Source organism: Anarrhichthys ocellatus, unplaced genomic scaffold (assembly GCF_004355925.1).
Source record: "Anarrhichthys ocellatus isolate YVR2014 unplaced genomic scaffold, GSC_Weel_1.0 scaffold17, whole genome shotgun sequence".
In the NCBI taxonomy this organism is placed as follows: Eukaryota; Metazoa; Chordata; class Actinopteri; order Perciformes; family Anarhichadidae; genus Anarrhichthys; species Anarrhichthys ocellatus.
This window is the reverse complement of record NW_022280047.1, coordinates 943114-960491: the sequence shown is the minus strand read 5'-3', so window position 1 is coordinate 960491 and position 17378 is coordinate 943114. Positions and strand designations below refer to the sequence as shown.

At 43.5% G+C, this 17378-nt stretch overlaps 1 protein-coding gene across 1 annotated transcript in view; it reads left to right on the top strand.

The window, feature by feature from the left end:
• Positions 1–11716: 11716 nt before the first annotated feature.
• Positions 11717–17378, top strand: part of fgf10b (fibroblast growth factor 10b) — a 6117-nt gene continuing 455 nt past the window's right edge. The window contains exons 1-2 of the mRNA XM_031856671.1: positions 11717–12203; positions 17184–17287. Coding sequence (XP_031712531.1) covers positions 11741–12203; positions 17184–17287 — 567 coding nt within the window. The 5' untranslated portion in view covers positions 11717–11740. The remainder of the gene's footprint in view (positions 12204–17183; positions 17288–17378) is intronic.

Below are 17378 nucleotides of genomic sequence, written 5' to 3'. Positions count from 1 at the left end.
CATAAAATCAATGTGATTCAACTAGTGCAAGGCCAAATAATTCAGTACTGAACATACTGAACAAAAACATAAAAGAATGTCAAATTACCAATTAAAATAATAATCAGAAAGCACAATTTAACTAACTATACTGTTTTGATCAATTAAGAACACGAGGTACAGTGTGCAGCTTCTCTATTCAACAGAAAACCTACAGTACATATCTCTCTGGTCCTTTTATATTTGTGTTGCTGATGATTAACAGCTGAACAGTCAATTCACCAGTTATCTTTTTATATCAAAGTGAGCTGGTAAAAAACGAATGTAAATTAAAAAAAAATGTAGACCTCTATTCAATTGTTAATAGTAATGAAAATCGGTGCTTTTTTCCTGCTACATTGTGTTTTTTATCCTCGGGGCTGGCATTGTGTGTTTACATTCTCCCGGGTACAAGTTCCTGCTTTAGTCATTTTTGTCATGATTGTTGCTAATTTGAATTCAAATCAGCTGCAGGAGCTGCAAAGCTCTGTGGTCGACCCTGTGGTGCTCCTCCTCTGGTGTGAGATTGACCAATAAGAAAGAGGTGTTGCAGGTCATCCCTCTCAGGTCCTTTTTTTTAAAGATGGCCACTGCATTTCTATCATGTTGTACAGGCATTACCATTACCAGTCATTGTACTTCACGTCTCCAATGACAAAATGTGACGATAAAAGATGTTTGTGACTGAACTGCTTTGTAACTGAGACATGAAATTAAAAAAATATTTGAGTGTCTTTAATGTGTTGGTATGATGCCATTATTTCCATCCATCCATTCCAACATTAAAAAAAAAAAAAATGGAGTTGATGTAATGTGCACAATAAAAACCCTTCTTTGCATAGCTGCTTGATGACCTTTCATTTTCAGCAAGGTCATTCTCGCCTGAGGGCCCCACGTGCTGCTGGATGTGTAACACCAGAATCAGCAGCACCAGTCTCTGTTTCAGGGATTGGGTTCAGCCAGCCCAGTCTGATTTCCCAGTCTCTCTCTTGTGCCAGATAACTTGACACGGACGGACGCTGCCCTCGCTCTGGTGCCACGCTGCTATCATTCAAGCCAGAGACCAAGAGTTAGTCAGCAGTAATGGAAGGAGTAACGCAATACGGGCACAATGTGGAGCCTGATGTCCTTACAACCAGCAGTGTGTGTGTATGTGTTTGTGCATTATCATGACAGGGCAAACACCATCCAGTTGTATTACCTAACCGCATGTCTCATTGTGTTACGTCACAGCATGTTGCTTCATTTGCAGAGTTAGACAATGGAAAGAAGTGATTGAAATTGAAAAACAGGAAATGCCTGAAAATATCTGATTCTGACTTCACGGTGGCTTTAGCCTTCTTAGCAAATTTATTTTATAGCTCTTAAAGGTTTTAACATTTCCCTCGGTGTTTGAGACATATTTTTATACATATCCCTACTGAAGGTTAATGAGCAAGTCACGGGGATGATAACAATTCCAATTTAAAAATGCTGTCACATTTACTCACTAAAACATAAGTGAAGTGTGGATGTGACCTGGCACTGCTTAATTTCTGCTACAAAAATGGCCATAAAATTACTTTCAACAGCTTGTGCAAAAACAATGTGCAAGTGTTCTAAAGCCAAACAATAGTGGGTTCGGATTCAATACTTTAGTGTTTACTTCAAGTGTGTGGAATTTCCAGACTTTCTCTGCACAATGCCAACAGTAGCAAACAGATGTTGCCTCTAAAGGTTTAGGGCAGAGGTATTCAATTAAAATTCCAAAAGGTCCAGATTGAGAAAATCTCCTCGGGCAAAGGTCCGGAACATTACAATAATATCTAACTTGCGCTATATTTAGTGCCATATATATATATATATATATATTATATTATATTCAAGAAGTCTAGTAGTAGTAACGTGTCTATGTAGTCAACAACTGTCAAATCAAATAAAGAACGTGCACATCAATTATATTTTAACAAATATTATTCTCAGTTTTCAAATTTAACTGGATGGATTATATATAATACATAGAAATACATAAATACATGTTCTCTACTTTCAAGTAAAATAAGAGCTGGATTAAAGAATAACTGACATACAGAAAGCTTTTCAAAAATGTGCATCTTAAAATAAAGTAATTCATTTTAGAAAAATTTATTTCACTGAATTGTCCTGCAGCTTTAAATTCAGTTCATTCAGGTGTGAAGTGATGTCAATCAAAAAAGCCACAATATTATATTTTTCTCATCTTCTAACAAGAGAAATGTTTGTGCATGGACTTTATCTGTGGTTATTAACACTTGTTTCAGCTCTATTCTCTCTGTTAACATCATTGTTGGTCAGTTAATTCATGCGTTAGGATTCTGATCATTTTGGACTCTTAGGTTTATTTTCTGTGACTTCATTCAGATGTGAGTGGGTACGTTTGCTCAAAAGAGTTGTGCTTCGTCTCGTAGTGTCGCTTCATTTACCGCTTTTAATAATCGTCACGGTCTCTGAAAATATGAGACACACTGGTTATAAACTGTCCGTGTGAAGAATTAACCTATAAGAGTCTGTTCATTCTTTGTTAAAGACTCTGGTCTCTTTTTTCTTTTTGGAGAACGTCATGTGAACTTCTCTGACTCACGTATTATTCTCCTGCTCTTCCTTCTCTTTCCTCGTCTCTCCCCCGGTGTGTGTACATATCACTCCAGTCAGGAAACTTGTCAGAATACCCATATTTGATTGGCTGAGCCGCATCACGTGATGTGATTTACAACGCATTGGTCGGTGCGTTTCCTGCACCACTCAACAAGTGCCGTTAAGGCTGAAAAAGTGCCGTAAAGGCTGAAAAAGCTGCGCCGGTTAAAATAGAAGCGCCCTGTCAAAATAAAATCGATTTTAGGTCCTGGGTCCGGATACAACGGCGTCTGGGTCCGCGGTCCGCCAATTGGCGACCCCTGGTTTAGGGCATAATGGTTAGAGCATGCCCGATTGGCATGTAAGTGGTGAATACAAAAAGCAAAACCAAACTGTTAAGCTTTCAGGTGTGTACTCTGTTGATGCAGCACTGGGTATGTGTGTTCCACAAACGAGTATTATAGAAGTTGCCTTTGTTTGAGTGGCTGTTTGTTATTCGGTACTCAGAATATTCATTTACAATTTTGACTTTCAAGACCACCCGATTACTGCAGTGTAATTTGGGCTCTGTGAACATGGAGAAAATGTTCAGTAAATATTGGACTTTTAAACATATCTATTTATTGACTTTTTGAACATTGGATGTACATTTCAATGCAGAGATGAAGTGTTAGGCTTCAGGGCACAACAATTCTCATTTGTGGACAAATGCGCTATTTGAAAAATACATTATCTTATATAGTTTAATCTGCTTACTAAAATGCATGACACAAACCATTATTCTACAGCACATTGTTCCATTGTTGGGTGTCCTCTATCACACTGTTATTCTATATCAATATAAAATGGATAAAATAAGCATACGGGAATGGCTGCTTTGGCTAACCCAGCAAATTAAATACCTGCCAATGTAAGATACTTCAGGGTTCTATGGAATTTAGAGCATTAATATAGCAGCAAACTAATAATTGCTAGATAAAGATATAGTGGAGTAATTTTTACCTGAGCAGAGAATGAAGTCCTTCCTCTGTGCGTTGTTTTTTCAAGTTTGTCTGTACTATGTTGGCAAAGCCAGATGTGTCACGCATGCATTTTAGTGCATGCGAGTCTGTCTGTTGAGCCCCAATGGCTAGCTCATGGCCGCCACTCTGCACTGCGCTCATACGTTATGACGCCGTCTTGACTCTCGCAATCGTCGCGGAACCACTCGCCCTCCGGTTACCCCTCAGGTAAGCACTGTTGCCGTTGTTTGCACTGTTAGCGCTGCTAACACCGTTAGCAATGCGCAGCCTACTCAGCTGCGCCAAGTTAAAAGCCGTACAGAGGCAATACATATAAGCGTAAAGATCCTTCAACCAAATTTATGTAAAACTGTTAGAAATCCACTAATTCCATAAAGCGGTCCTGCTCATTGATTTGCAACTCTGCCTGCAACACCTAATACACCCAGAGATATTAAAAGGCAGGCAGTTGCTACATTATAAACAGTTTGGCAAAATCCCCAGTGGTTGACAAATGTATATTTTCTCATAGGATATATAGTCAAATTGCCTATTATTACACTCCTTATAGTAAAAAGTTTGGTTGTAAAATGTCACCTCATGTTTCCCTGAGAAAGACAGTCCGAGCACATCAGTTGATCCAGCGACTGACCAATAAGTAAATTCCTCTGCCCTGCTGAAACTGACACTGCAGATGATGCAAGCGCCTATTCAGGAGGGGGAAGATAACATGACAAACATCTATTGATCCCTGTAATGCAGGAAACGGCAATCTCATCTTGTAGGTTACCAGACACCCGCCAACACATCGGCCAGGAACATATTAAATATTTAGATTTGATGACCAACAGAAAAAAAGAGGCCTCCAGTGCGAGCCAAGCATGTGTTTGCATGTCATGTCTTTGGACCATGTGGTTACACATTTTCCTGTGATCACTGATAAGCTTTGAAGTACCATTAAAGAAGAATGTCACTTTAATCTGGCGGTTTACCCCTCAAATCCCAGTATAAACCCAGAGAGAGGCTCGGGGAAGATGGCAGTGGTTCGTAGTCCGTGCACCAACTGGCTTTTGGTTTGGAGTGAGAAGTCCGGTCTGGTGACTCTCATCTGGACCCCATCAGGTTGCATGTCCCCAGGCAGCCAGACTGGCATCCCTGTACCAGGCCTGTACCTTTATTAAAGCCTCGGCCTCCTCTGACCCAGCACACACAGAGCGGCCCCCAGGGAATGCAGACAGACACACACATGGTTCCCATAGGTCAGTATGGATGTTTGTGAGTTGTGCGTTTGACTCGCTCGTAGGCCACATATGGATTTGTGTTTAACTAACTCGAAGTGAGGTGCTTTTCTTTGTAAAACATTTGCTTAATGATAGTGTACCAAAAGGGAAGGGCCAATATACTTAAGATGAGGCCAAGCAAAATCAGAGACATATGACATGAATGAGCTGAATTTCCAAGGTTCAGCTTGCTAATGCGATACAGTATGTTGGACAGACAGAACAAACGCTTGCATGGTACTCTGTGCTGGATCCACCTGCTGCCACAAGGATCAGGAATAAGCAATTGCTAATAAACGCTAATTTTCAGTAACGATCTGACTGTCTCAGCCAGGAGGATTATGCACTTGCTTGCGCGTGGGTGCGTCCAGGAGTGAGTGTGCACCTCAGTGTCTGTCCATGACTTTCACATTCTGCTGCAGAACTCTATAAGATTTTGGGTGCACTTGTGGCTGCATGCTCAACCCACAGCCGCTGCTCTGTGACCAGAGACACAGTGGGGGAAAACAGTTTGCTCACTTTTGGTGTTTTGGGCAGTGTGTTTGGCTAATGGGGGGAATTCCTAGGAAACACTGAGCTCCTCTCTCCTCTTCTCTCTCTTCTTCTGTATAAATTCATGTCCCATTAATGCACATTACTAACTTTGCTTCTTCCCTGGAGTCTTTGTGCTTTCCCGCCTCGCAGGTTTCCGTGGATCGTGGTTATATCTGGACCCTGGTCTTGCCTCCTGCCGTGGTCGTACCTGACACCAACTGTACTATTACTATTATTTGTAGTCGCATTGCTTGCTATTGCCGATACCATCACTGCTTTTCTTATCATTGTAATTCTACTGTATCCACTTCTGCTGTTATTATTAGTAGTGGTAATTGTTCCATCATTATTCTGATTACTATCATTACATGAATAATTTCTGTCATGTGCATTTAATGTGTTGTAACTCTGTTATGTTGTTCATTCTGTATACATGACATCTATTGCACTTACGTCCACCCTGATAAAGGTTTCTTCCTTCTTTTTTTTCCCTGTTAAAGGTTTTTTTGGGGAGGAGATTTTCCTGTTCTGATGTGAGGGTCCCGGGACAGAGGATGTCGTATGTGTACAGATTGTAAAGCCCTCTGAGGCAAATTTGTGATTTGTGATTTTGGGCTGTACAAAATATATTGAATTGAATTGAATTGAATTAACGGCTAACGGAACTACCAGTGTACACGCTGCTGAGTACCTCACGTCACTGTTCTGCAACCAGAGACACAGTGGGGGGAAAACAGTTTTCTCACTTTTATTGTTTTGGATGATGTGTTCAGCTAACGGCAAACAAATAACAGCTAACGGAACTACCAGTACATGCAATACTCTACTGAGTGCAGCTCTCTAGTTTGAGCTTTGGTTAATGTATTGACTGCTTCAAACTAGCCCCAGTTTGAGTAATTATTTGCTACTATAAACATTTGGGGTCCAGCAGGTCCTTATCAAGAAAATAAATTCATGACACACAGGAAGTGATACATTTTATGTTGGTGGGCAGCAGCAGTTCAAAAAGATCAAACAGTGTAGTTTGCATGAGCAACAATGCCATCATGGCTTTTTACAGGAAAGGAAAGAAATGCTAGCCAAAGAAACTCAGGACATGTCCACACTACTCCGTTTCAACGATGTTGAAACGCCGCGTGGAACGAAAACGATCTCCGTCCACACGGCATTTCAACATCGTTTTCGAAATGATCTCCGTCCAGACTACAACGCCTGAAAACGAATATCACGTGACTTACACTGGGCATGCGGGTGGGTGCTGATGTAAACAGGAAGTAGATTGGTTGCTTAGTTAAATCAAATACGACAGAGTAATAAAGTAGTCTTTAATAATGAAAGTTAGTGCTTGATACTTAAGATCTTCTCTAAAATCTTCCTCTATAAACTCAAACAGACACATTTCGTGGAAAGTTTTAGAAGTTTTATTTTTCAGACTTAACGTTAGTTACAGCGCTGCGGGTCTTGCTCTATCTCTCTCTCTCTCACACATCAAATTTACTTTAAAATCAACACTTACACATAAAGGTTTACTAGATTATGATCCATAAATGTGGTCAATATGTGGTTCTCTCACTCGTTTCCTCAGTTTCATTGTTTCTGTTCTCACTCGCAGCTCTGCTGGTGGCTTAAATATCTGTCCAACTGGAGAGCAATCAGTGTTTTGTTCCTTTACATTTTATCTGTGGACTTCACAATAGTTGTGCAGAACAAAATAAGCATTAATAAGGACAGGAAAGTCCTCCGTTTTGTGTCCATCACCCTCCCTAAAGCCGCTAACCGTGACTTCAGATGTCCGCTCCGTAGGCTGATAACCCAGATGTTCACGCTGCTCGCTAATCGCTCCAGTAAAAGCTGCTTCCTCCGTAATAATGCAGACTTTAACAACACAACAGCTGCTAGTAAAGACAACAAGGTCAGCAACGCCTGTGATCAGGTCTCCGTGTTAAATTAACCTGGTAGTCGATCAGTAATCAATGTTGTTGTTTATGATTTCCGGGAAACGGTCACGTGATAGTGATGTGACGAATCAGAGAAGGACACGTCATGACTGCTAAGAACCAATCAAGTAGCGAACGCGGGTGTGGGCATCATCGTTTCCAAACGTATCCGTTTTCGGCCGTCCACACGAATACGCAACCCCGCCGTTTTCAAACTTATCCGTCCTTGGGAGCATTTTTAAACTTATCCGTTTTCGATGCTCGAAAACGCCGGCGTAGTGTGGACGCTCAGTGTAAACGTAGCAAAACATATGCGTTTTCAAATGGAAACGGAGTGGTGTGGTCGTGGCCTCAAACTTCGTTGATAGGAATCAGTTGATAGGTTCTGTAATGACCAAATAATATATTCAAAATAAAAACAGAGGGGGACCTCACTAAGGACTTTTAATCAGACTCAAAATAATATTTGGTTCTGACGTTGTTCAACAACCTTGACAATAAGTCAGTAAATTGTATCTCTAAAGTCACTTTTAGAGCTGTGATTACAAGGTGCCTCAAATATGTACAAAAAATACAATACCATAAAACACAACAAAAAATGTAGAGAATGTTGTAACTGTCCAAAATTGTGAACTTTGCAGGCAGTCTTTTAAATTCATATTCAAATACGCAGACTTTTTACCAAATGATTAAGAAGCAACTGTTTGTTTCAGCTTCCTAACTTGTTCCTGCACTTGAATGTGACTCAAATAAAAACGTAAATGTGATCACTTAATACAACAAAAGCAACACCTGATGATTTCACTCTGTCAAAGACAAATGGGGGAAAAACTGTTTGCTTTTGTAAAGCTCACCTACATTACACGCTAAAAGGAATAAAGGGAATCCTTCCATGTGTTTCGCCTTGATTCGTTTTTGTTTTTGGCAATTGGTACTGTGTGATATCAAATCTCAGATGATGCGTATGAATTTCCGGTATTTGACTTTTCATTGCCGTTATTGTGATTAAACCTTTGAGAGTAGCGTAAGAACCTGGCTAGAGCCACAGCCTGTAGGGAGGGATCAGAAGCACATTTGTTTCTTCTATTGCCTATTGTTTTGAACTTTAATATGCAATTCAGGGATGGATCTATAAAGATACACTACATGCTAAAGCTGTGGAACAGGGAGGGAGATAAAATCACATCCAGACCCCGGCAAATCTCACTTATATTGCATTTAGGAGAAAAAAACACGGGCACGGTTACGTCTATAAAGAATTTGCTCCTTGGCCTCTCAAGAAATCCCGCAAATCTTGCCAGTCTGTCAGCATCATTGCAGGCCTACATTCCTCGGAGGCGACTACGGAGGACATTACTGTCTTAGTGGAAAGAACACTAAGAGCTGAGTTTATCTGCACAGTTTTAGGCTCCTCAGTCTCTGAACCCCCCGATCTGAGAATCTGCCGTCAATGCGAAATCATTTGATCTGCAATCCCGATGCAGTCAGTCGAGCCATGTCAAAGTATTTTAACTCTCACGCTGCTTATGGAAAGCATAGCGCGTGATTGTCCAGTGAGCAAAAGATACACCATAAGAGTCCCAATTGCAAAATGTCCTCCATAACAAGGTATTTATTCTAGTGTTTATCCCCAAGTGGTATTTTTCTTAAACATGTTTCATGATTTTGTATTTCTTTACCAAGGGCTCACTATCTTTATGGATTTATTCATTTATTTATTGATTTTGTCACTTAAATTACTTTAAAAAGTAAAAACTGCGCAGGAAATTAGCTGAAGTATTTATCCTCAGTGGGAGATTTTTTAAGAAGACAAATAAAATACAATCACTCAACAAGATTCAATTACTTAAAATAGACAATTTTGAATTCTGTACAAATGTGTTCTCTATCTATTTTCACAATATGTAGAGAGTTAATGTATAACATTTATAGAAACACATATTGTAACCGCAAGATGTTAAACAAGACGTTATAAACCTTGAAGAAATGTACATTTAAATTTAAATTAAATAATAATGGACTGATAGCATTTAGGTTATTTGAAGTAATTGCAAATAAATCTATTAAAAAAAAAAAATGACTCCACTTATTATTGCTGCAACAATAATCCATATGAATGATGCCTGCTCCTCCCAGCTCTGTTTCCTCTGCACTGATTCATGATTATCACAGCGGGAAGGGACACCACAAAGGAAGCGGTGATAAGATAGCTTTGTTTGTATCCCCAGATAAAGCCATGCCAAGACCAGAGTTAAGACCAGACCGTCGCTCTGGCCGTAGATCGTTGACAGACATTAAAGCAGGCACTAAAAAAAAACTCTGACTTAGGGAAAGGAGAGTGAGGAACAGCACAGGCCCCAACATTACAGACTCAAGGATCAGGGGGAGTAGATAAGACTGCCAGCACAAGTTTTCTTTATCACGGCAGATTGTTCAAAATGTCACTATATGGCCCTTGATCATCTATCCTCTTACTAAGCCCCAGAATGTCTTGCTGGTTGTTGGGTTGCAGCTCTCTTTGCACAATCCATGTCTGAAAGGTTACTTCCAAACTTGTGTGTTGTTGATTCAATAGGGAAAATCAATTCAACCAATGAGAGATAAAGTTCTGGCTCTGCCTCGTCCGTGTACTTCGCGACTATACCTTAAATATCTTGTGTCCACCTCGGCTTGAGGAGCAACTCCTAAAAAAGAGATTCTCATTGGCCGAGGGCCACTCAGGGACACCTGACTCCCCTGAGGAAGGCAGAATCCTTCCCGAGTGAAACGAGAGAGCTTCATTGCATTTCGGTGCTGCAGGGACCAGATAACGCGCCACGATAAAGTGCCTTGAGGGGAAAGAGAGAGGGGAGAAGATGGCGGCGATAAGCCGGGCTTCCTGACTGGAACCGGCAAACAGTAACTTAATATGCTTTTTATCTGAAGGGATCGAGGAGGACGGACACTTGTCAGGATTATCCCTAATGAGGAATAAGTGGGTCCATTTCAATTTTTTATACCAGACCCGGCACGTGTACGTAGGCCTACTGGATGACAACAACAAAAAAGAACACGACAATTACTTTTCTTTGCAACCGTACACAGTTAAAAAACTAAAGCACTCTTTGATTAATCAATGCAGCAATCAGTGTAGCTGCAGGAACTGATCCGACACTACCAGACCATCTTCTTCCTGCCCTGCTGCATCTACTCAGATAAACCCTGCTATCACCTCTCACCCACTCTCATAAGTTAAGATCTACTTGTATGGCATGCGCACGCACACACACACACACACACACACACACACACACACATGCAGAGCAGTACTTGCTCCCATATGTGAGAGAGGGGGGAAGTTGAGTAAAGGAGGGAGGGATCAAATAACTAACAGAGTATGCACAGCCGCACACAACACGACACACCAGTCATTTCTCTGTGATCGGCCTTCAGGTGAGGAGATCGCACCGGGAGTCCTTATGTGAGAGGGGCTGACGAACAGGCGGCAAAGAACTCTGACTCAACCACCCCCACCCACAAGAGAGAGAGAAAGAGAGAGACCTCCCAGGACCGTTACCTCGATGCTGCATGAAGGTGGAGTCATTTGGGGCTAGACAGAGAGAGAGAGAGAGAGAGAGAGAGGGAGAAAGGGAGATGAGGAGAGAGCAGTGGTGCAACAGAAGTGGACAGATGGATTATTTGACGTGGGCCTGGATTGACCAGCGTCGCTCTCTAAGTCTCGATCCCTGTTTTTCCTCCTCAGAGTGAAATCTGAAAACTGTTTTCCTGCACACGTGGAGCACAGCACAGGTAGATTGTGTGGTGCAGCTTATTTTTTGGGGGGGATTCCACTGGAACTAAGGAGTTTTACACTTGGCAAACTCTCTACCTGTATGGTCAGCGAACTTTATATGAATATTTTTTCCTTTTTTTTGTTCTGCCTGGAAATACAAAGTTCACACTGGAGCAGCCAAGAACAGCCTCAACAATTTGGAACGAATTAGACAACGAAGGGAGGTGGAGAAGCAGGTTTGTTACTGGCATACACACAAACAGTAATCAGTGTATTGTTTTTTCTTTTTTTTTTATGTAATCTTTGTTCATTTAGACAGATTTGTCCAAAACCTTCAAGACTTTAACCTTGAACAGTGGAGAAGAGAACTCAGTGGAATATCAGCTGGAAACACAATGACTTGTTTAACAGTGTAGTATACAATCTAACATAGAGACGTCTAAGGATTCCATCCAGGTGCTAAGTAATCCGGACTCTGCAGGGGGATCATCTCGCCCGGTCTGGACCGTGGAGGGCTCCCCTGCCTGCCCTCCAAGCCTCACCTCGCCCCCAGCAGCATGTCCCAGGCTCCGAGGCTGCCTCTAGTCCTCCACACAGCACACTACCATGATCAGATGGGCTGCTGGAGGGAGTAAGGCCGCCTCTGCCTCGTCCTGCTCCGGGGTCGGGCTAGGGGCTCGTTCTGGTCACTGGACCAGCTCCAGACTGAGGTCATCTTCAACGCTGCTCTCCCCCCCGTTTCTGCCTCTCCTGGTTGCACTGCTGTTTTTGTCCTTCTCACCGCCTGGCACGGAATGCCACCAGCTCCGCAGAGACAGACTTAGGCTCGCCGGCCCACGGACTCTCAGGGTTCCACTGAATATTTCTGAGGCCGAGGTCGTCTCCAGGCCCAGGGCCACCGGAGGTCCCCTGGGTCGGACCGGGGGGCCACAGGGTAGGCACGTGCGCAGCTACAATCACCTCCAAGGGGACATGCGGAGGAGGAAGCTGTTCTCCTTCCAGAAGTTTTTCCTGAGGATCGACAGGAACGGAAAGGTCAACGGAACCAAGAGCAAGGATGACCCCCTCAGTAAGTAGCTCTAACGGTGTGGATGAATATACAAAAATAGACGAAAGAAAAGGAGTGAGACCTCATCGATGATCTCTGCTGTAGCTTAAGTTAGATGTGACATGAACCAAGGCTCATCTGGGCTTTAAAACATCAGTTCTTACCTTTCAAGACAGCATTTCAAGGCCTTGGTGCGTTACACTTATGAAAAAAAGCACCTGTTGATCGCTTCATGTCAGGTGTCTGTCAAATGTTCAGTTATTTTTAATGTTCATTCTTTGAAAAAAAAGAAAAAAACACCAATACAAATACATCAATTGGATACACAAACACAAAACTTGACGCAAACATTTAAATTAAATTTAAAAAAAACATAGCTCTCTGTTAATTTTTAAAGACCGCCAGCCTGGTACAGCTCGGATGAAGCAATCCCCGATTAGAGTCGTCTTTTTTGGGGGGTTTTGTTTTAAAGCAGACATCCCGCCGATATCTCTCCTGTCCAAACACTCACACACAATGATGGTAGCTCTCAGATGGCTTAAAAAAAGGAGCAGGGGCAGATAACCCGGCCATTATCAGGCAGTCTTCACAGCCCTGGGTAAACAGCACTGATAACCACATAGAAAACAAGGCTTGGAGGTGGGGGATGAAGGATATGCTCAGTCTCATTGATGCTTTTAGACTCTTTCTGTCCCTCTCTCTCTCTCTCTTTCTCTGTGTCTCTCCCATTTCCCAACCGACCTACGTGTGTGTGCTATATCAGCCAGCGGGCACTCACATGCTCCAGCGGGTGTGTGATCACATACAACAACACATGTGCTCGCTTATTTCCGACACACGCACACACACACACATATATATATATATATATATATATATATAAATATAAATATATATATATACAACACCCACCCCCTCCCCCCCCCCCCCCCCATCCCCCCAGTCAGTGTATACGGAACCCTTTAATGTTCCTCTTGGGAGAGCTGAAACCACACGTTCAATCAAAGTGACTTTTAGGGGGGAAATGGCAGAATGTCAGGAGGATATGTTTGTTTTGACAAGGTCACGACAGAGGCGACTTTATTTACTGAGCGTATGACATCTCGATGTCTTTACTGCCGCCCATACGCTGGTAGCAGAGGTACACAGAAAGATAAAGGTGCCATCTGGAACCGAAAATGATTCTTTAGAGTGATGCCATAGAAGACCCATTTCTGGTTCCACAAAGAACATTTCAGACCGAGGTTCTTTAAAGAACTGTTTTCTTAAAAGGTTCTTTCAAAAAAACATTTAAGAAACTTTAAAGAGAACTTCAAAGAACCGGAAAGGTTGCCTCAAGGAGCCATCAAAAAAATGGTTCTTTGAATAACTCAAAGAACCTTTTAAAAAAATGTTCTGCTAATTTATACCATCCCCCACCATCCAACAATAACTCAAACATGAATTAAGAACCATTTAATATCTAAAAGAACCACATGACAAACGTGTAGAACAATCCAATAGATAAAACAGTTCTTTAGTTGGTGATGGTTCTTCGTGGAACCACACAGCATTTTAAAGAACCAGTTAAGAACCATTATTTTTCTCTGCGTAGTTTCTTGTAAGTTGCGAAACAAGGAAGTCTGACTCGGTTTGTCGTATTAGTGGCGTGTGAATTCGCCCTAAACTTTATCTACATGTGGGAGACGATTTACCCCTTCTGTCTTCTTTGTTTGACCTCCTGAAACATCTCATTTTTAAGAGCATGTTGCCCTTTTTTTTGAGTCACTGCCGACTGAGCGTTGGGGGAGGGAGTGGGAAAAGGAGCGCACATAGGGGACTCTCTCTGGAGGCACAAGTTCATGAATGACACCGGCTGAGCATCATTGTGGCCACATCAAAGCCCGCGCGTCTTCAGTATCAATGGTTGGTGCCATCAAAAAGCCGTGTCCCGAGGGGGGGTCTGAGGACACTGTGTGTGGATTATGTGCCCCCCGTATCAGGTTCTCACGGTAAAGGATACTACACAACGGCAGCTTCGGTCTTTGCTCTGGCCCCCTGGGGCTGGACATGATCCCAGGGCTGACGTCCTTTGTAGAACCTTCGATGGTCCATTGAAGTGAGAAAATGTCAAGTTTTTTTTTGTGCGATGAGTGGGGGGCGACTCGCCTTTTCCTAAAGCCAGAAGTTGAAAGGAAAAGACACATTTAAAAAAAAAAAAAAGCATATATTCCCCATGTTGTGTCTAAGAGCTGTGTGGGACGTGGAGGGTTTTCTTTTTGGGTGCTGTCTGTGGCCCCTGCGAGGACCCTGGGCTCACTGTCTGTTAAAGAGCCAGCATCCATGCCTCCCACAGATTTTATGGGGATGCCAGTGCAAAACTGTCCCACATGGCTTTCCAAGCCGGTGGGAGCCTGTGCTGAGGTTACAGAGAGGCGGGGGAGGAAGGGGAGGGAGGTTGTGTTAATGTCAGTGAAGTAGCTATATCTGCGTGAACTTTGCAGCTCAGGGTGCAATATTGCTACCTAAGGCACAGGATTGACGGTAAAAAAAGGGGTTTGGGTGGTTAAACCGCAGCTGTGATGTGTGAGAGGGCGAGCCCTTGGCAACATTGTGTGTGTGTGGATATATGTGTGTGTGTGTGTGTGTGTGTTGGGGAAACCGGGGTTGTGTTTTCTGTGCTGCAGAAGGCCGGGCCGTATGTGCGAGATGCTTCTGGACATTAATGTCCATTTCAATTTCAGCTTTTGTTAAATGCGTATGTCTGTCATAATCTCAACCAATTTAAGAAGCAAAACCATTCCTTTTTGAATTTTTTTTTACTTTGAATGTGAATGTGTGTGTAAGTGTGTTTCTTTGTGTTCAAAGTTCATCTTCTTTAATCAAAGCAGTGGCCTTTTGAGTGGGAGCAACAACATCACAAAAAACAACAACAGATGGTGCTTTTATGGAGGTTTGAGGAAAAGAGATGTATAGCGTCCCCTCTGAGGAGGGGAGGTGAGAGGGTGGATGTAAATCCTGCGTCTGTGTAAATACACTCAGTGTGGTCCCTTATCGAGTGTTATTACTATCCTGACTTACACCACTCCGTTTTTTTTCTGCATGGGGAATGGCAACCCATTGAAAAATGTACATCCTTATTTATCTGTCAAAATGTGTATTTTGTGCAGCTCTTGAACATTTTTGTTTTGAAGGAGCCAAAGTAGGGTGAGAAACAATAAAAGCTGCAAAGCACATGTTTTTTTGGCATCCCACTATTGGGGGGGAAAAAACACCTTTAATTCTCACTGGCGTTGAGCACCTCCATTACACACAACCGGCGCACCATTTGCTGTGGTAACTCCAAGCAGAGCGTATCAAACAGGATGCGCAAAGCAAAGCAACCAGCGTGCAAAAAGAAAACTCTTGCAGCTACAAATTTACCCCCGCACAAAGCATGGTCGTCACATTTGAGGCCTATAATGTTGTAAAATGGGGGGGGGGGCATATAGCCCTTTCCCATATACTGCCAGCTGTGAGCTCCCTGCCCTCCACCTGTGGAGCGTTCAGCGAAGAGCAGTGAATGGATATTTTGTATAGTTTCGCAGCCAGGTTGAGTTTGCGTGCAAGTGCACGCTCACCTGCCACAATATCAGCTCTGTGCGTGTATGTTTGTGTGTGTGTACATACGACCCCCGTCTCGCCCCTGCCTCCGGTGGCTGACTTTGATCAGTGATCATTACAGCCTTACTAATCCTCGCCCCACCCCCGGTCTCACTGTCATGGCTCCTCTGTCCTTCCTCTGTTCTCCCGCCTTTCATCCCTCCCATGTTTACAGAGCAGCCAGAGGACCGCCGTGGATTGTCTTACATCCGCGCTCCGTACACCGACACCCGATCCCATAAAAGAAACCGCCAGCCCTCTCAGATCTTCAATGGCCGTCGTGTCACAGTCCCCCGAAAAAACCTGCGCCCATCTTTGGATGCTTCAGACCTCCTCGCCGCCCCGAGGTGCCACCGTTTGAACTGGGAAACTGATACGGTCGAGACCCCTGCTGCTGTGTCTTTAAGAGAGGTGGGGGTGAAGGGGTGGGGGGGTTGTTCCTCAACGGGGAGCACACCTGCACGCCCACCGCTGTCCACTCACGTACCAGGCTGTGCGGCCTCAGAGTCCCCCCCCCCTGGTGCCACCGGAGAGTGGGTCTGACAGCAAAGCGGGCCCCGCCACACAAACAGTCATCAGACAGAGGGGGGGGGGCTGATCTGATCAAAGGATGTCATCGACTTTCTGGACTTCACACCCCACGCTGAAGTGTGTGCGTGTCTAAATGCGTGTGTGTGTGTGCACATGTGTGCTTATCAGGATGAAATAACGACGGAAGTGGGGGAGAGGAAGTCGGGGAGGGAGGGGCATGAAATCAAACATGCCATGGGAACAGGGGAGGTTAACTACACACACACACACACACACACACACACACACAGGACGAGACAAGTGGGTTCTGTGGTCAAAGGACACATTAGGAAGTTATATCTCTCTGACCTCTGATAGGGAGACCACACAAACAACCACAGCTGTCTGCGGCCCAAGAATGCCCTCGTTAACTGGGGTATAAATTAGCCCCTCTAATAGCCTGTGCGAGGAGCCCGGATCGCTCGCATAGGGACTTGGAGGGGCTAAATACCGAACGGGGCACAAACAACCTGAAAATCTCTGCGGAATCCACCTATTAATTCTCAAACTAAGTGGCCTGCGCCGAATTCCCATAATGAGCATGCAATATGTTGCCTGTATACATTTGTTACCCTCGCCTATGTTTGTAAAAAAAACATAATGGATTTGTCACAGGGTGATGATTCTTCTATAATCTTAGCATCGACAAGTCGGGGCAAAAAAACATTTTCTCACCTTCTGCCCTTCCTCTGTTTTCTATTTGTCTCTGTGTCTCAGTCAGTTCAGCTCAAACTTGTTCAAAATAACACGCCAGCTCAGTCTGGATGTCGACACGTGTTGATGTGACTTGTCCTTCTGCTGACTCCCTAGGTATTCTGGAAATCACATCAGTGGACGTGGGAGTGGTGGCCATCAAAGGGCTGAACAGCAACTACTATCTGGCCATCAGCAGGAAGGGAGAGCTGTACGGAGCGGTTAGTATCCGGGTCAAGGAGTCAATCTGGACGAGAAAGAGAGTGAGAGAGAGAGAGAGAGAGAGAGAGAGAGAGAGAGAGAGAGAGAGAG